Consider the following 19,239-nt stretch of genomic DNA (forward strand, 5'->3'; position numbering starts at 1 on the left):
TTAATTTCTCCTTGGCCCCGTTTAAATCCCAAAAACTCCCACAAAAACCAAACTTTCCATCACATCTCCATCACATCGAAATATTAAATGTTGCAAATGACCCATACATGGAGTAATAAATGTAGGTAAATAAAAAAACTAATTATATAGTTTTGATGTACGTTGCGAGATGAATCTTTTGAGCCTAGTTAGGTCATGGTAGGACAATATCTATCACAAACAAATGAAAAGTGCTACAATATACTACAGTGTTTTTCACCAGCACTACAGCGTTTTCCAGGGGAACTAAACACATCCTTGGTCTCTGATAGTTGGATGGAGGGGGTGGGCCGGGGTAGTACAGTGAAAGTAGCGGTGGACGTGGCGACCGGTCCGGGTGATCGGGGTGGTTAAATTTAAAAATGCTGGTAGGACTACCAGCTGCCCCCCGGAGGGAGCAGCGTCTGTAGCGCCAGTGCGCCACACCACACGGGCGAGCCTCGACTGGTTACGCTTGCGACCTGGTAGGACGCAATGAAAGAATTGGACGGAAATGGCTAGGTATACTATAATATCGTGGTGCTGAGAGAGTAAGGTTAATAATTTAGTTTGCTGTTGGTTGTAAGAATTTTTGTAGTCTATCTCTCAGTCTACTTGTATTGTGGTTTAGTCCTTCATCATTAATATATGGCTCATCTGTCTCTCTCACATGTTTTTTTGTTACTGTGTCGAAGTCAGTTGTAAATTTACAGCCTGTTTCTTCTCTCCCTCCTCTCTTCTCTACTCCAAGCCATAATTGAGCCTGCTTACAATCTGTTATAATATTTGCTCTGATGTGTACGATATGACTCTGTTTGGCACGTGTAGCAGCGAGCAATTATGGGAGCCAAATGCGGGTGATGCGTGTGTGCTACCACGACACCATCTTGTGCTAACGAGAGAGAAACTAGAAAGCGAGAGAGTGTGAGAGAGTTAATAGGCATTAGCTCCTGCCCCTATGTTCCGATAATTGCGAATCAAAATAAGGTCCTACTACTTGCATCCTGTTATTGGTAGGCTGTACTATTGGTACTGGCGTAGGTTGTGCGAGGTGGCAGCCTACACCTTTGCCTCGTTCAGGCTGCTCGGCATGCCATCTCTGTTCTCAAGGCTGGTGGCCGTGCGCGCGGTGCCAAACCAACCAAAGAGACAAACAGCGACTTGTCAAAAATAAAAAAAAAGAAGAAAAAAGACAAGAGCGGAGGCGAAGGGCATGACACGCCGCCGGTAGGCCAGCAGGGGGGGGGGGGGGGGCGGAAGGGAGCTCGCGGGGCGTTGCGGATTGGGTGGTGGAAACGGGACGCCGGACGACGCGTGGCTCGCCGTGCGCCGGGCTGCCCTGGCGCCGCCGCGGGGCCGGGGGAGTGACGACGGTGACAACGAGAGCACTGGCAGGCTGGGGCTGGCTCTGGCGGCGCCGTGCGTGGTGGGGGGCTTGGGGGTGGGCCGTGGGAGCGCAGGCGCGGCACCGGCGCCGGCGCTTCAGGGAGCGCCGCGTTGGCTCCGGAGACGGCGCCGCAGGATTGCAGAGTGCGACCGGTTGGGCTGGGGTGACGTGGTGTACTGGTGTTCGTCCGGTCGCCCCGGCCCAGGTGCGCTGAGAGAATTAGGAGGTCTGTAAGCCCACAGAGCTTGCCGGACATTCCCGCCCACACCAAATCCGGCCCACAAGGCTCGGCCCGTAAACGACCTTTTTCTTCTGCCAACGCCTCCAACTAGCACCGAATGATGCCTCCTATACAGTACAGTATTCCGGTGGCTGATGGCGAATCGCCGGCTCGCCGCCTTCCGCTACACCCTCTACCCTCGCCGCCTTCTCCTCGACGAGCCCTGTTGTGCCCGCTAGGATTAGCAACTACTATGAATGAATGAATCTATAGCTGCAAGGAAGGTCGGAACACATGAGCACAGGATGCACATGAGCATCAGAAATGCTCAGAAGTACTGCACGAGAGCATCAGAAATGCGTATCCATGGTGCAGTGAAGCAGCGCAAAGGATCCAGCTGTCATGCAAAGCAAGCCTCCGTCTCTTCCGCGACGCGCCGAGGGCGAGGCAGCCATCTTTCCGTTGCCGGCGTCTGCTCCTCTGCTTGTCTGTTAACATCTCAAGTTCTTAACGATCTCTGAATTTTTGATAAAGACGGACGTCACGCGCGGTGCCTCTACCAAACAATCCCTCGTTCCCTCTGCTATATGGCTGCCTCCGCCGGCGGCCTCGTCGCCGCCGCCTCGCATCCGCAGCGCCATGGCGGCATGCTCCAGCAGTCTCGTGCACGACCGGCTAATCTCTCCTCGTCAGCAAGCAAACGACCAGACCTAGCTACCTATTGCCGCTCAAATGACGTTGTTATCATGCTGCTTGGCATGATATTTCAACTTTCTTTTCTTTGCTCTTGCAGTTAGGAAAAGCGATCGAGTCAGAGCTGCAAACGCTGTGACCAACTGACCATGGAGGGCTGGGCGGCACGGCTGGAAGCCCCGGTCTGGTCACGGGAGCGTCACGAGAGATCGGCAGGGCAATTGCCGTGGCTCTCGGAAAAGCAGGTGCAAGGTGCTTTTTCAGCTGCTGCCTCTATCTTGCCAATGCCATCACCAACTGAAAAGCCTAGCTACATTGTCATTGATGTACACTCTGTTGTTATGAAGTTTTTTTTTTCATTCTGAACCTCCTTTGTCTCTTTCGTTTGTCCAAGGTGGTTGTCAACTATGCCAAGTCAGGCTTGGAGGCTGAGAAAGTGTGCAGAGAGGCGAGCCGATTACGTTACAATTTCATGCAAAACCATGGCAGATGAATACAGCTCGTCACTTTTTTCTTTGTCATGTGTTGGTTTGTGCTTTCATGATTGCATCGAAATCGGATGGGTGCAGATTGAGGGTGTGTTTGGCAGGGCTCCGGCTCTTCCAAAAACAGCTCCGGCTCTGGCTCTTCAGATGGAGCGGCTTTTCTGGTGGAGTTGGAGCCGTTTTAGAAAATATTTGGCAAAACAGCTTCACTTGTTAGATTGATGTGTAAGTCGCGTGAAGCCACGATTTCATGGCTTCACCTTGCCTGTGTAAGCCGCTGATGGCTTCAGAACCGGCTTCACACGTGAAGCCAGTCCCAAAACAAACGTTTGGGAGGGCTTCACCTGAAGCCGCTCGTGAAGCCGCCGGTGAAGCCCTCCCAAACGGGGCCTGAAGAGTCTGGTGGCACGGCGTTCAGCTTCGCCGCTGACATCTCCTGCGAAGCAGAGGTTGAATCCATGATGAGAACTCTGAGTTGGTCTTCTCTCTAGCCACATCTATGCTACATATATAGCAATCTGATCAAGTGCATGAATCCTTAATACCACTATGTGATGATTTGCATCTCTGCCACAGGTAATTAATGCTTGGGGAACTCTGGACGTGCTGGTAAACAATGCAGGTAGCTGAACTTCTGAACTTTTACATACTATCGATGCCCAAGTTGACCTTTTGGATGACACAATGCGACATGGCTCCATAACGCACTGGGATTACACGAGATGCGCTGCTGATGCGGATGAAGCGGACAATATATATTTTTTTAAAGCTATATAGTCTTGTCTATATTCGGGCTGCCTATACCATTAAACAAACTTGTTCCTTAAAGTGGTAGTGGACAATCGCATGCTCAACATCTTTGTGACTTTGTCATATGTCTTGACACAAACCAAATTAACCTTTTCCTAGTAAAGATCTGACTTCTTTGTTCGTCCTTTAATTTTATTATAGAATTGAAAATAAACCACTTGGATTCGTTTACACTGTTTTGAACATATTGTATACCTGCAGGTTATGGACAAGAGAAGAGAAAGAGATAGCCATTGTCACTCATAGTGGTTTATTGTGGCATACCTTACGTATGTATAACAACGGGTGTCATCCTACTGTAAGGTATGAAGTGAGCAAGTAGAAGAAATAATGTATATGGATGTAACCGGATGTAGCTGTGTATGGATGTAATAAAGGAATAGAAGAAATTTTGAACTTTTTTATTTCACATAGGTAACGGACGTTACCATAATGCCCATTACCTATAACTTTCATCGGTAACGGGCGTAATGATGTCTGTTACTGATATTTAGTTATTGGTAACTACCGTAATTGATGCCCATTAACGATGATGGGTCATCAGTAACCCAACGTTGGCAACACATGCTATGCTTGTTACTAGTGTGGTTCTACGCCCGTTAACATTAACCCTCTTCACGTAGCGAGAGGGGCTATGATAGGGTCGTGGTGGACTAGCATCTCCTTGCGAACAAGTCTTGCTCCGCGTTCACTAGCGGAAGCCTGAAGATGTTGTTGGCTTCAGTAGGATCAAGGCAGCGTCGCTTTCTGCTTCCTCTACTTCGACTACATTGGCTACGACGAAGAGTGATCTGAGGATACGACGAGGCTCAAGCGACACCGAGGGTGTGAGTGCATGGCGCCCAAGGCTCCAAAGTCTATGGAACTGTTGATGCCGTTTTTTGACACGCGTCAAGGTGAATATTAAAAGGAAGGAAAATTGCTGGTTTGGAAAGCAACGGCGGATTTGGCAAGAAAAGGATGATGTTTTGTTGCCGATTGAATATTCTGTTGACCGGCGGAAGGATAGGGTTGACCAAATCTTAACGGGCTCCGATTTGGAAGGCGGTATTTTTGTTTAGGGAGTTTTTTTTTGCGTCAAGATTGTATTTGCCATAATCGGCTAGGACTCTGTTAGTGCGGGATATAAATATGTATTCCTCGTCATTGTAGAAAGTTTGATACACATCCAATACAACAAACCTTTACAATTTCCAGCAGCTTTGTTTTTCTTTTCGGCAACTTCGCCACCCCTTTTTATGCGATTTCTTTCGAGCCGATCAAGGACGTATCACATTCGAGCGACTTGGTGTACTGATAAGCTTTTGTTTTTACCAATTAAATCTAAGCTTTAGTTCAACCGGCACATCGCTGTTGCTTCGTTTAGATTTATTCACAATGTATCGATATTTGCTAGATCTATAGGATTTCCTATCATTTTAGCTTTTATCAAATCTATCCTGCTCAGAATACGTTTGATGGGCTGTAAAATCCTTTGTTTTTTGTTCTAAATCTCACAAAGCCGATTAGATCTGTTTCTAGCATAGCTTTGCTTAAATCCACACGTTCGTGGCTTTCTGCATCATTCCGTGCACGCATCGGTTAGATCTAGCCGATTGTCGCTTCCTGCATTAGCATCCTTTGCCGATTCCTTCACATCGCGTTTAATACTAGTTTATCCTGATCGCTTTTGTCATTTTCTGTATTGGCAGCATCTTGCCGATACGTTGTGTGAGAGTTATTCGGAAATCTAGCCGATACACTCTCGAATTTAACGTTTGTCAATTCCACGAGGATGTGTTTATTTTTTTTGCGACAGAATCTTTCTAATTTGAAGTACTAAATGAAGTTTATTTACAAAACTTTTTGCGCAGATGTGTTGTAAATCACTAGACGAATCTAATGATGCTAATTAATTTATGATTAATCAATAATTAGCAGATGATTACTGTAGCATCACTGTTGCAAATTATAGATTAAGTAGGTTCATTAGATTCGTCTCGCGATTTACAGCCCATCTATGCAAAAAGTTTTGTAAATAGACTTCATTTAGTACTTCAAATTAGCAAGATTCCTTCGTAAAATTTTGCGTTTTTGCGTTTACGGGGTGGGAACTAAACAGGGCCTCGGTGGCAGTTTCAACGTGCGGCCGCCAAAAAGCGAGAAACGGGTTCGAGCCGCGTTTTGCTATAGTGTCCACCTCGGATTAGGAGTGTGTATTTTTTTTGTGATAGTACTTCCTGCTTTATATTAATTCATCTCGGTGTTTAGTGAGGTCACTACTCACGAACCAACGAAACATTTACTACGTGAGGCTGTATTTATTTCGCGAAAAAGTTTAGTTTTTTGTATTTTAGCACATTTCATTATTATTTGATAATTAATATCTAATTAGTATCTAGTTATATTAAACAGTTAAATTGTGGAATTAATTATTTTTTTCAACAGCATTTAACGCTACATGCATGTATTCGAAGATTCGATGTGACGGATACTGTAAGAATTTTTTTGAAACTAAACATGGCCTGAATCAAGGTGAGGGTGTATCCAAAAAGCAGGACCATCCGGGTCCCTATTTCAACCAAATTGAGCCAAATTTGTACCTATTTATAAAACGAGTATGGTTTCCACCTAAATTATTTTTGATTTAGTTTGTCTTATGTCATTGATAGGTGGGCCTTAGTTCATCCTATATGCAAGTCGGATTAACCTTTCATTAATCGGAATTCTAACTGCAACCCAGACAAATCAATTGAAATCCTAATTAGAACCCACAAATCAATCGGAATCCCAATCGGATCCCGGACAATCAATGCCTCGTATGACCACAACATGGCTTGTACACAGAGTGACGAGCACAAAGTTGGTGATATTACTTTGTTAATGATATTATGTAGATCTATTATATATTACCCGTAGCAACGTACGGGCACTACGCTGTAAAAAAATGATCCGCCAGGGGAACACCTCTCCGAAGGTATTAAGGTAGAAGATAATCTTGATCACATATCAAAAAGTATACCCGAACCCTGACTTTAACTGATGAGGACATTTTTTTAACACCAGCCTCGTAAATTCGCTCCGACTAGAATTCGACGCCGGACCTAATGGATGCTCTAACCACTCAACTAGAGGGCTAGGGGCCCTTTTGCCAAACTATTATAAGAACGCGGTGCATGAACCACAACCATAGATGAAAGTGCATCTAGGCCCTTAATGGGTTTTGGTGAGTTAATTGACAAACATGATTAAAGGACTAACACTTTATTTGAGATATCATGAGCAGGGACTTATTTGTATATCATTTATGCATTGACTCATGTGAAAAAAAATTAAATAAAAGAGAAGCTTATTGTTGAAAGTCAAACATATTGTGAAGGAAAGCAAGAGACAAGTATTCATGAGATATTATCGAATGGTCTCTATTTATGGCTTGGCACATTTGAAGTACAAACTGTTGAAAGCATTATTGCAAGACTTCATAGTTTAGTAAAAATAAAAAGAGACATACACTTGTGAGTTAGATATATTGGTCTTATTTATGGAACTTGCAATGCGTGAAATATGGTTATCATTCATGATTACAATGCAAGACAAAGAAATGAAGATATGATAATGGTATATGGAATATATTATTGGTGTACAAAGCTTAATTCAACATAGCAAGGGTAAGTGATGAAGAAACCAACTGAGATGACTAGTGCGAGGGACTAAGCAAGCTTTGGTGGAGCGACGGCTCACCATGTGCGCGGATTGCTAAGGTGAAGTGCTAGTATCCGTGAGGTGTTCGAAGAATCATATCCAAGCCTTGTTGTGAGAAGTGATGCAATGCACCAAATATCTTATTGGAGTGACTTGAGGATCCAATGATTGATTTGCAAAGGTATTGGGACTCTAAGTCACTAGCTCAAGTATGGATTTGCTCAAAAGAGAAAATTATGCAATATTGGAATCCCAAGTTTGAGAAAATCAAAGTATGGCAAAGATGAAGTGATTCAAGACTCAAGTGGATGAAATGTGTTTTAAATTTAATCTTAAGTATAGGTATGTTGTACTATCAAGAGGGATGCAACATTGATTATTTGACTCGGTCAAAAGTGTTCATAGATAATCCTTGAGAGGATCCTGAGAGATTGGAGTTCTATGGCCCTGACCGGTCTGACCGGTCCAGGGTCCAACGGCTAGTTTATTTGAACTGACAGAGCAACGACTAATTTTTGGGAGTGGGGTATTTATACCCCTCAGCCCTCTTCTTTGAGTGCGGCTAGTTATTGGCATTCTTCTGAGCTTCTTGAGCTATTTTCTTAACCAGTTAGCTCTACCCAACACTCTTTGTGAGTTGTGCTAACTAGATTGCATATTCTTGGATTGGGTTGAGAGATTGAACTCTGTGAGATTGTTGAGCATTGTGAGAGCTCCATTTCGAGCTGTAGAGAGCAACCATAGCTTGAGCACTTTTGATTCCGTCAAAGATTCATCTTTGCATTTGTTACTCTTGGAGGTGAGCCTCCTAGACGGCTAGGCGTCGCCGGCTAGCTCCCAACGGTGTGGTGAGCAGCGGCAAGTTTGTGCGGGCGTGATCTTGCCCCCTTGGTGGAAAGGATCAAGATAGTAGAAAGGAGTAGTGGTTGAAAAAGACCCAACTCAAGGGATCGAGTTGCAAGAGACTCAAGCCCAACGAGTTCCTCAACAGAGATGTATGATTCACGTTGGTGAATCTAAACTTCGGGAAACAAATCCTTGTGTCTCCCTTGTGGTTTGCCTCACTACTCATTTCTCTAGCTATTACTTTGTGCTTCCGCTTCGATCTACTTTGTGGTGTTGTTTTTGTGTGTGCAAGGACTAGAAATATACTTGATATCATCTACAAAGACACTACACCAAGTTACATTTGTGCTAGAGTCAAAGAGGGACGAAACTCTGATTGTGGGCAGGTTCTGCATAGGACCGGTCTGACCGGTCTGCACAACCGGTCTGACCGGTTGCCTGTTTTAGTTCTGCGGTTAAGTCTTAGACCGGTCTGACCGGTCTGTGTGCTGGCAGTGCTTTTAAGTGTTGAATTTTGCAGAAATTTTAGAACGCCTATTCACCCCCCCTCTAGGCGACATCCAAGATCCTTTCAATAGAACTAAGGGGAAATTCCCTATATGGCCCTGTAATAAATGTCAATCCCTTCTATGGCCCTCAAGAATTTAGACTCTTTTGTATGGCCCTATTTTCATTTTACATCCCTTCTATGACCTTGCTGTTATCTCTCCATTATCTCGTAGTTAAGTAGGCATGAAAAGACCAAAATACCCTTACCACATACAACAGATATTTACATGTCACAGAGAGCATATAATCTGACCCCATGTACAAATCATATCTAACATGTATGATCTTGGTAATTGCAAGATATTATGAATCAAATTTCTAGTTTTTGAACACATTAGAGAGATCACCATGCACAACAACATAATAGATTCACATTTAGTAAGTTCAACATAGAGTTAAGATATCTAATAAGTGCAACAGTACATTATAGAGCCTTCATTATATTAGGTTCAGACACTTCACTTGGAATGCATGATATACATGTTCACATACAACTCACAAAACGAGTGAATACATAAGCACAACTAGTCCAGAACAGGGTAATTCACAAAATGAGCGTTCTTTTGCTTCTTGTGCTCATTGCAGGGCTGCAAGGATCAACTTTTTTTTTGCTTCTTGTGCCCATTGTAGGGCTATCAAACAACACATCATTTTCTTTTGCTTCTCTTTAGTTTGCTTCTTAGCTTCGGTCTTCTGGAGGTTTCCTTTGTCTTTAACCTTTTTAGCTTGCTTCTTCCCTTTTCCTTTGGTTGGAAAAAGTTGATTTGAGCCGCTAGACTTGGAAACTCAATACCGATGGGCTCAGGCTGGTTTGTACTACCTTTTGACTTGCACCTATACATGGATAACAAATAAAAATGGTCAAGAATTATAAATCGAACAAGACTGGTTTGTATTCATGAACTAATGTGATTGAGCCTAAAATTGTAGATTGCAGGTTCCATATTGTAGGTTCAGATTTGAATCTAAAATTCAGCAGAATAAGAAGCATGTATTATCTGTTTGAGCCTCCAGATTCCGATGTACCTTTTCCACCTTTGTTAGTTGTAGGTTCTACATTTTGGCTATGATGGAAAGAAAGAGATATAATTAGAAGTGAAAGTATTAAGATGCGAATAAACAAAAATGTAAAAGAGATCACTGTATGCAATGAACATGTGCACGACCTTTGTTGTTACTATGTTTCTGAAACATGACATCAACTCTTGGTCTGTGTTAACTACTGGGAAGGTTTTCAAATCAGCATCATAGTATTGAACATGTGCTACTTCTAGATAACCAGGTGGATATTGATCTGTGATATCATCAACTAAGTCCTTCAAATTCGTTGTATCACTGTCAACAGTCTTGTCAAAGCACCAACAACGGACATCCTTTCTAACTTTCTTTATATTGACAACAAGTTTAATTTCCAACAAATAATTTGAATCTGAATCCATCCTGTGAATTAAATCATCCTACACGCATGAGCTATACTGTTCTATCTTCCAATCTTCTAAAAATCTAAAAAAACGTATGTAATCTGTTGTGCATACATGATACTAACCCTTGACAATCTAGATGCCGCAGCGGTGAAGGCACACTGCTGGGGTCAGGCCGCCGCCTCCTCGGAGCCTGCAGCCGTGAAATCAAACTGCTGGGAAAGCTACCTCATGCTTGTCAAGGCCTGAGACGGGGAGGGGAAGGGTATTTTAGTCGCAGATTCTCTTCAATGGGGGTGAGGCACAAACCCTAACGGAATATGCTTACCGGAGGCAACAGCAGGGTCATAGAAGGGATGCAAAATAAAAATAGGACCATAGAAGGGACTCTACATTTCTTAGGGCCATAAAAGGGATTGGCATTTCTTTTAGGGCCATAGAGGGAATTTACTCTAGAACTAAAGCTCATCGCCATGATAAACTTAGCTTCTCGGAACAATGTCCCGTCTCGTGCCCGGTCATCCTCGTTAGGTTGCAATGCCTTAACCAAGATCCGTGAGTTTGACTCCAGGATAATGTCCTGAAACCCCTTGTCTACTGCAGCTTGAAGAGCAGCTAATAGGCGTGCGACTCAATGGGTCGGCACGGCTAAGGCATGCCACAACTCGTTTAGCAACCGTGCCTAATCGGGCCGTGCCACATCAGGTTCGTGCCATGTCAGATCGGGCCGTCTGTTTGGCTATCTATACCTCTGAGAATCCATTGAACTATACAATGCTCTAAACATCATGGAAATTAAGGGTCTGTTTGGGAGCACTCCACTCCCCAAACTCCACTCCACCCCATCAAGTTTTTCTCATCATGTTTGGGATAGCTCCACTCCATAAATCCTATAAGCCCAATTCTTTCCGCCCCACTAGCCTAGTGTGCAAGCAGCGGCCCAATTAGGCCCATCTAATTTTTTTCATTGCGAACCGGTATGGGGCTGTGTAATCAGTGGTAGTGGTTAATTTTTTCCCAACTCCACCAGCTTCAGGTTTTGGTGGAGCACCTCTTGAGGTGCTCTAGGATTTTGGTGGAGTGGAGCTACTATTTAGTGGAGTGGAGTGGAGTGGAGCATGTTAAGGTGTTTGGATAAAATTTTGTGGAGTGGAGCTAAATTTGGTGGAGTGGAGTCTATGGTGGACTTACAAGTAGGTCCAGTTGGGCCTTGGCATACCCTAAGATTGGGCTAAGTCCATGTAAATTTTTTCCCCATTTTTTACTGCTTGCCCCGTTGGCCACTCGGCCGGCCAAAAGCCCATCTCTCGCCAGTTGCCGGCAACGCGGTTACCCTGGCCTTTTCTCCGCTGACTAGTGTCGCACCGTCGCCTGCCGGTCCGGCTGGACCTGCGGCCTGTAGTGCTGCACAGGTGCACAGCGCATCGGTCGGCCGCTCCCCTTCGGCAATACGGAGGCTGCTTTTATTACGGAGGCATTGTTGGCTAGACAAGCACAACTAGTATCTTTTTTAGATTACCTTTAATTGTTGAATTGAAGACACTATGTTATTTCTTACATGTATCTGAAATGCTTGGTGAATTTTTAATATCTTTTACCGAATTAGAAAATAGATTATACCGTTTTGTATGTAAAAATTTTGGCATGACATACCCTATATTAAAAACCTAAGTCCGCCACTGAGTGGAGTGCTCCAAACACCCCCCTAAAAGCTCGCATAGGTTTGAATATTCAGGGGTTACTATAAAGCTGTTCCAAAAAAAAAGGGTTACTATAAAGCAAAGAGAATATACCTTGGTTTCGGAAGGGCGCCACCACGGAGCGCGCTGAAACCGTAGCCACGCAAGCAAGCGAGAGCTCATCGCCTCAGAGTCACAGCCACGCCACGCCAAGCCAACCACGCCCCGAGCGCGCGAGACGACCAACACGGCTGCCACGGCTCATCCCGACGAGGTTGTAGCCAGCGTCGTCTCCGTGGACCGTGGGTCCTCCTCTTCCTTAGCCAGCGGACGCACGAGCACCCGAGCGCGTTCTGTTCCCAATCCCATGGAGGAGCACGTCGCGGAGTCCATGTTCCTGCCGTTCCTGGCGATGTTCGCGTCCATCTACCTCGTCGGCTACTTCATCGTCCTCCGCGCCTGGGGACCGCGGCGCCGCGCCGAGGCCGCCAGCTGCTTCACCTCGCTCTTCCACGGCACCCCCGCGGCGCTGCTCGCCCTCCGCGCCGTGCTGTCCCGCCACCGCGCCGCCGGCGGCAGCCTCCCCGCGCTCCTGGTGGCGCCTAACGCGGCCGCCGAGGACCTGGTCCTCGACTTCAGCACGGCCTACTTCGCCGTGGACCTGGCGCACTACCTCCTCTTCCTCCCCGGCGAGGCCCTCTTTGTCGCGCACCACCTCGCCACGCTCTACGTCCTGGCCACCTGCCGCCACGCCGCGGGGGCCGGCGCCGGCGCGCAGCTGCCGCTCGAGGTGCTCGCGGAGGCCACCAGCGCCGCGCAGAACGTGTGGACGCTGGCGGGCATGCGGCGGCGCGACTCGCCGCTGGCCGCCCGGGTGCACGCCTCGCTGTCACCGCCGTTCTACGCGGCGTACACGGCCGCCAGGGCCGCGCTCGGCCCGGCGTGGTTCGTGAGGATGGTGAGGTTATTCTACGAGTCCAACGGCGGAGGCGGCCGCGTGCCGGTGTGGGCGTGGGCGTCGTGGACAGTGGTGATCGGCGCCGGGATAGCGGTGAGCATCCTGTGGGTGGGCAACCTGTGGCTGGCATACTTCAGGGAGAGGAAGGAAAGCAAGCAGTTGAGGAGCAGCAAGCAGCAATGACCAGTTCTGGAGCATTTCCAGTCATTTTGCTGTTCAGAGCCAAAACAATTCATGTCTCCATTAATTGGATTGGATGTTGTCATCATGTTAACTTGGAAGAGGAGTGTTCTTCGGATTTTTGAATGAGACGAGTAAATTCACAGAATCTGTTCAGAACATGTAAATTTCGCAGAACAATCGACATCAGAATTGACACAAGAAAATTATAATTCGTACTGGCTCAAATCCAAGCACTGATGTCTGATTCCACAATATAGGAACATATAAATTGTTACTGTATTTCATATCCATGAAACCCTGCCATGGACATAAGCCAATCTTAGGTTATTAAGTATTAACCATCCAACACAATGAGCATCCCAATGCATGCCAAACTTTTCACCTGCTGACAGTTAACGCCAGTCACAAAAGACAACCTATTTCCAAAATTCATCAACCCCCCCTCCCCTCAAAAACAAAATGGCATAGAAACGACACCAGTATTGCACATGGATTTGATCTGAAACACAAAATGTCTGCATATGAGCAACCCCGGTATGCCTTTTTCGTTGAAATAGAAGATAAGCTCTACCAGAGAAGGAAGAAAAACCAGGTCCAGAAAACAAGCGAGGCTCTTGGACGCGACGCTGGATCCACATTTCATTTCGTCACATACACTCAACACTCTGTAGATAGAAAGATGCCAATCTCAGACCGAACAAGGCAGGGTCACACAAAGGGCGTCAGCATGCCTAGAAGTTCCTGATATACAATAGGACGGCAAAACCGAGAAATGATCAGATCAGTTGTTAGTTGACAACAATGTCAATCTTCTAGTCAGTACTTGGTTACAACAGAAATGCCGCCATGCGCTAACCGATGACATTCGCTGAGATGGCTTTCTGTGCAAAATTTACATGTCACCAAGAATGCTAGCCACAAAAGTAAATCTGAGCACTTCAATCCTTCCTGTTGGAGTGTTGGGTGGCTACTGCCTACTGGTGGCAAACAAGACCTTTGGTAGATTTTCCACTGCACAAGAATCAGCCGCTTTTCATGTCAGGTGATATGCTGCGCCGGTAAAATTATATACGGATGATGGAGGCGTTCGTCCTGCTGGTGTCCTCATTGTAGTAAAGCTCCACAAATGTGCCCCCACCAATACCCTTTGCCAACCTCCCAGGGTTCAAGCAAATAAACTGTTTCTGATCATCCCTGCCTTCACCAAGGGAGAGGACCTGCAAACAAAAATGTGCTCAGCTTCACTTCGTTTGAAAGCAGAGGAAGTAGCTCATAAACAACAGACATGAATCTACAGTTTTGAACAATGTTCTCCCAGATGGTCAAAACTCAAATATATGCACATTAAATTCTTCAATAAAATGTACTAACAGTCATAAACTTATAATTACCTTCACAAATGGAGCAAGATCGGAAGGAAGCAGGAGAACATCTGGAGTCAATGAGATCTCCAGGGCTTCCTTAGCAAGTGAGAAGTTCAATGGCACACCAGCAGCAGGAGGATATAGAGGATAGTAGCTGCAGGAAGTGCCGAACATCAGAACTCCGAAACTACAAACATAATTCATCCCTAGTGATACAAGTATACAACTGCGTAAATAAATGGAGTCACCTTTGTTGCTTTAATATGTGCGTTGCTAGTCCCCCAATCCTGTCGCCAGGCTTTCCATTAGGTGGCTTGTGAGAAATTTCCTCACCACTGATCTGTTTCAGGATGTCCACTGTACAACAGCCAAAATGTATCTGGAAAGTGGGAAAGAAACATTTTTGGATAAGAATAAAGTTAAAGGTAAAAACTCTAATAACAACATAGGAGACAAATTTTGTTCATAATATGCATGGCATGTATCAAGAAAGCCGCATTATGCAGCAGCATTCAGGTCTAGGAATCCCCAAGCATCTAGACAACACAATAAATAGATACAAAAAGCAGGAAATGAGAATATTAAGATCACAATAAGTATACAATTTTTCTTTTAAGTTAAATGACTATGTTTCAAAAAACATTAATTCACAGCAGAACAGCAAAAATAATTTAACTGGAATAAAAGCATCACCATTAGATGTTAGAAAAAGACAACCATATGTACTTTGCGCCATCGAATCATTACATGTATAACATATTGTCTGTCACATCTGTTTATATAGTAGCATACCTGGTTAGAACTGAAGAAACTTGGATTTGCCAGAGAAGAAATCTGCATAATATACGTAAACCTTTTTTTTAAAAAAAAGGGATATAATCATCAAATGCTTCACAAGGTCGATCCTACAAAGTAATGGATATACCTGATGTGTGATATCTTCTGGTAAATTCAAGTCAAATGCAGGCTGCATGTAAGCAATCAAATAGACCATTATAGATGCATGTGCTGAGAACATTAACAACACTTAAAACAATAACACAGTGCACTTGCATATAGTATCAGACTACCAAGCCTAGGTAATTGTAGTAAACATGAAGTAAATCTCTCAGCCAAATTTACATCGAACTATGCATATATTAGTTAATATGCAATGATACACCAACGTGTTTATAATTGTTAAATCAGATCTGAATCTCAATAAGGAAAATTACAAACCTGAGGGAAAACAAAGTCATGGTGAGCATCACGGATAGATGGAATGAGAATTACACAAACAGTGTTACCCAAATATTGGGTAAAGTCTTGAATCTGAACAAAAATATATAACAGACGAATTACTCTTGCATTTGACAATGTGCCAGCATAACATCTTCAGAAATCAGCATTTACGTACCTTTCTCAGAACTTCAAAATAGAAAATATCATGAAAGGTCTGGTCAACAGTTCCCTTTTTCATGACGGGATGATCAGAGTCAATAAAGGGTCCCATCTGCAAAAGAGAGAAGAATCGATCAGTGTGTACAGTAGCAGAACATTTCAAATATGCATGCATTGTTTCATGTAAAGGATTGAAAATGACTCACCAATATGAGCAGTTGAGGCTGCTTACGACAAGCATATGCAAGAAGTTCTTGCAATGGCTCAAACAACAGATTATCGGTTGTTGTGTAGGGACCTGCCGCGATGACCTATAGAAACATGTATTGTTCAAAGATAAGCAATAACTGCAAAATCCTAAGATCAAATGGTATCTAAAATATTAATGTGTGACCTACTCTCCTATCATTGAGCACATTAATGCAATAAATGAAGAAAGTATAAACACACAGTTTATTCATAGGGGAAAAAACCAAAATAGAAGAACAATGAACTGATACTAGATTAAGCTTGGATGAAATAAAAATAATTGTTTGTTAAACAGATATGTTTGGTACAGCATATTTTCCAAAGACCAGACAGGAGCTAACCGATGACAATGCTCTTGACAGAGTGCCAGCGTCGGAATTTTGGTGGTGGCTTCCATTATCAACAGCTTGTTTCTTAGCACTAGGAAGTTGAGCACCCACAGAGACTGGTATCAAATCAATCAATTTTGATGCAACGAAACAGTGCCCACTGGGATTGTGGCCTTCAATACCCACCACCTGTTATTTATTAACTTTGCGTTAACTTGATTCAGTAGATAATGTATATTGCATTAAAACTGTTTGCACTTACCTGCCCAGGAAACAAAGAGAAGTGATCGAGATCCTTCAAGTCAAGCCGCACACGCTCTCCCCTTGAGTGCTCAGCACTAGAAAAATATGTCGGTGTAGTTAGCCAAAAGAAATAACGAAATGATGATAAAGCAAAGATCGTCACATGAATGGGCCAAGAAGCACGCTCACCTGCCCTGTAGCAAGATAGATTTTTCATTCAGACGACCTTCCCCATCACAGGTTACCATGCCGACTGCGAACATTTTCTCCTGCAGAGGGCAAGTAATTGGTTATTTTACCAAGGAAAAGGATGGTGATAAGTAGTTGACAGAGCAAAACTAAGGTTCCTTGCAGTTACCTCTGAAGCAAGGGTAGCATCTGCAGGTTCTCCACATAACCCAGATGCAGAAAACAAGGTTGCCGATTTTCGTATCCGATCTTCCAAGTAGTTAAACTGGAAAAGGAATGCAGTCAAAGAGCAGCCACTAAACACAATCAAGAAAACAAATTAGCAGTGCCCTTACCCTGTCTTCCATTCTGTCATACATGAACCTGCAACCTGGTTCAGGCTGTGAGCGCTGAACTTGTAAGGAACATCTTTGACTTGGTTGAATTCTTCTAATTAGTTCATCTTCAGTAGTTTCAGCCTCACGTTTACTTGGCATGCTAGCCGCATTATCAGAATTTAGAACGTACTGTTGAGTAAATTTATTTACTCGTGTTGCAAAAGGGGTGATATGGCAACCATTTGTTTTGGCCTCTCTGCTGGATGATGGTCTGTCACTTGTCAGAGGAGTCAACTCAGTGCTAGATGATTCTCCAGGCAGCTTTTCCTGTTTAGAGCCTGGTGTGTCAAGAAATGCCGCTTCATCTGCGTGTGAATTGTTCAAGAGCCTGCAACAGGTACTTCTGCATTATGTATTTCCTTGGAGGTGACAAAACAAGATGGGACCATCCATATGTAGAACTAACATGTCAACATCATTACTGGAGTAAACGTGAAGGTTGGCCTCTTCTTCTATTAGCCTCTCTTTAACTTCATTTTGAAGGTGTGAAAGAAAACCATCAAGATACGACCTTTCGAGCTTTAAGCCATCCAATTGTCTGCATAAATTAGTTCTTTCAGTTTCGGTAGATGCATCATGTAATAGAACGAAAATACAAGTTGCTTTACCGTGACAAATTTTGGAACATAGTAACATTGAAGAGGTGAAGTTAAGAAAAGGTAACAGTAAGAGTACATTAAGTTCAGAAAATCTAACAATATGTGTCCTGGTATCATATCATAATCATATAGAAAAAAAGGGGGGGGGGTCTCTTAGCACAAACATGCAAAAAAATCAACAAGAGCTGCATTATTTTAATGGTACCAAAATATGATAGTGTTTAATGTCTAGGCAAGAGAACCGGGAAAGTTTGATAGCAGCTAATCTCAATCAATATATGGTTGTTCACACTCAAGCCAATAAAATAAACAGTGAACCAAGACGAGTACGCGAAATATCCAGAGACATAGTGGAGATAGCACAGCATTACCTAGTCCAATAGATAAGCAAGGTTCACGACTCCAGTAATCCAGAAATTAACAGGTGTGTCTTGGATTCTTTTTTCCTCTGACACTTCAGATGATAAAGAAGTGTCTGGATTGGCATGTCATGAAGGTTCTTCAAAAACTTATCAGAACAAGCAGCATGCCAGCATCTTATCAAAATGAATCAGCACCTCCGAACAAATGATATGATTGGTTCAGCGGTGAAAGAAGCTACCATTGATTTTAGCACTCTACACATCCAAATTCACAAAAGAAGCACATTCTTTCACGGCACTAAGATGAGGCTTGCCTTATTTCATATGAGCAAAAGACGCTACAATTAATGTTATTTGCAAAACTCTCATCTGGGATGAGCTGACCTGTTGAGGTAGTAGACCTCCCAGTTGGAGACGAGGTCCGCGGGGCTAAACTTGTAGTTGATGCAGTAACTCAGCACTTCAAACAAAACCACATGACCGCAGATCAACACCGACGCCAACCGAGAGCCGGAGAAGGATAGAGGAGGGGAGGTGGGGGCGTGCGTGCTTGCTTACGCGTGGAGAGGATCTGGGCGGCGTCCTCGGGGCCGGCGCCCCCGATGGAGAAGCCGCTGCTCTCGAACTCCGCGCGGATCTCTGCCTCCATCGCCCCGCCGCTAGTCACTCGCTGCAGGCGAGGGTAATTGGTGAGCGGCGGCGGCGGCCCGGCGGCGTGGGGGTGGGGAGAGAGGAAGGCGAGGGATCAGGGGGCACAGCGTCACAGCGAGGCTGGATGGCGGGAAATGGGGGGACGAATGGCGGGAAAGATTGTGCGGGTGGGTGGGGGCGGACGGAGCGAGCAAACTGCAAACCCTAGTGGAAAGTTAGATAGGACGGAGGCGGGTAGGGTGGGCCGTTTCTTGTTTGGGCTGTCATGGCTTGAGTAAACTGGGCCTGGTTTGGTGAGGTCGAGCACATTGGGGAAGTGTTTGTTTTACTTTTTTTTTCTTTTCAACCAGCTTGTGCATATCACACTTCCAATTTCCAAAGAAAAAAAACTCGTGTGTACCGAATCTTTGATGTTACGACACCGCTTAAAAAGTAGCATCACAAACGCATAATTCCTCGCAGGTTCTTCTGCGTTTGAACTTTGAACCCTCCTACTAAGGTCTCTTGTCCAACGTGCTTCTCCCAAAGTCCCAAACAAAAGGCAACAAAAACCCCACGAGACCCAC

The 19,239-nt window shown here is 44.6% G+C and overlaps 2 protein-coding genes and 1 long non-coding RNA gene across 5 annotated transcripts; 2 read left to right on the forward strand and 1 right to left on the reverse strand.

Moving 5' to 3' along the window:
• Window positions 1-2,565: 2,565 nt before the first annotated feature.
• LOC120664503 lies at window positions 2,566-4,009 on the forward strand. Its single transcript, XR_005670923.1, has 3 exons — window positions 2,566-2,894; window positions 3,200-3,425; window positions 3,815-4,009. It is a non-coding gene; the product is annotated as an uncharacterized LOC120664503 (long non-coding RNA).
• Window positions 4,010-11,920: 7,911 nt separating this feature from the next.
• On the forward strand, window positions 11,921-13,141 carry LOC120663854 (TLC domain-containing protein At5g14285-like). Its single transcript, XM_039942798.1, has one exon. The coding sequence runs from the start codon at window positions 12,157-12,159 to the stop codon at window positions 12,928-12,930; it is 774 nt and encodes a 257-aa protein (XP_039798732.1). The 5' UTR covers window positions 11,921-12,156; the 3' UTR covers window positions 12,931-13,141.
• Window positions 13,142-13,598: 457 nt separating this feature from the next.
• Window positions 13,599-18,836, reverse strand: LOC120663853 (DNA polymerase alpha subunit B-like). 3 transcript variants are annotated; one of them, XM_039942795.1, is made up of 16 exons: window positions 18,581-18,835; window positions 18,407-18,482; window positions 17,468-17,599; window positions 17,020-17,389; window positions 16,854-16,949; window positions 16,685-16,764; window positions 16,515-16,590; window positions 16,265-16,441; window positions 15,881-15,985; window positions 15,691-15,786; window positions 15,513-15,605; window positions 15,220-15,261; window positions 15,087-15,128; window positions 14,543-14,673; window positions 14,322-14,448; window positions 13,599-14,147 (listed from the first exon to the last, which is right to left on the reverse strand). In XM_039942795.1, the coding sequence occupies exons 1-16, from the start codon at window positions 18,669-18,671 to the stop codon at window positions 13,995-13,997; spliced, it is 1,887 nt and encodes a 628-aa protein (XP_039798729.1). In that variant the 5' UTR covers window positions 18,672-18,835; the 3' UTR covers window positions 13,599-13,994. The 3 variants fall into 3 exon arrangements, with proteins under 3 accessions (XP_039798729.1, XP_039798730.1, XP_039798731.1); XM_039942796.1 differs by lacking the exon at window positions 15,220-15,261 and having other exon boundaries at window positions 18,581-18,836; XM_039942797.1 differs by lacking the exons at window positions 18,407-18,482; window positions 18,581-18,835 and adding an exon at window positions 18,032-18,370.
• Between the last annotated feature and the right edge of the window lie 403 nt (window positions 18,837-19,239).

This window comes from Panicum virgatum, chromosome 3N (genome assembly GCF_016808335.1).
Source record: "Panicum virgatum strain AP13 chromosome 3N, P.virgatum_v5, whole genome shotgun sequence".
Taxonomy (NCBI): Eukaryota; Viridiplantae; Streptophyta; class Magnoliopsida; order Poales; family Poaceae; genus Panicum; species Panicum virgatum.

Bases quoted from the DNA above. Each gene is read 5' to 3' on its own strand.
- LOC120663854 (XM_039942798.1), top strand. From the start codon at position 12,157: ATGGAGGAGCACGTCGCGGAGTCCATGTTCCTGCCGTTCCTGGCGATG.
- LOC120663853 (XM_039942795.1), bottom strand. From the start codon at position 18,671: ATGGAGGCAGAGATCCGCGCGGAGTTCGAGAGCAGCGGCTTCTCCATC. The intron at 18,483-18,580 runs GTAAGCAAGCAC...TTTTGTTTGAAG, and splicing joins CGCCCAGATCCTCTCCACGC to TGCTGAGTTACTGCATCAAC. The intron at 17,600-18,406 runs GTCAGCTCATCC...TAATTTATGCAG, and splicing joins GAGGTCTACTACCTCAACAG to ACAATTGGATGGCTTAAAGC.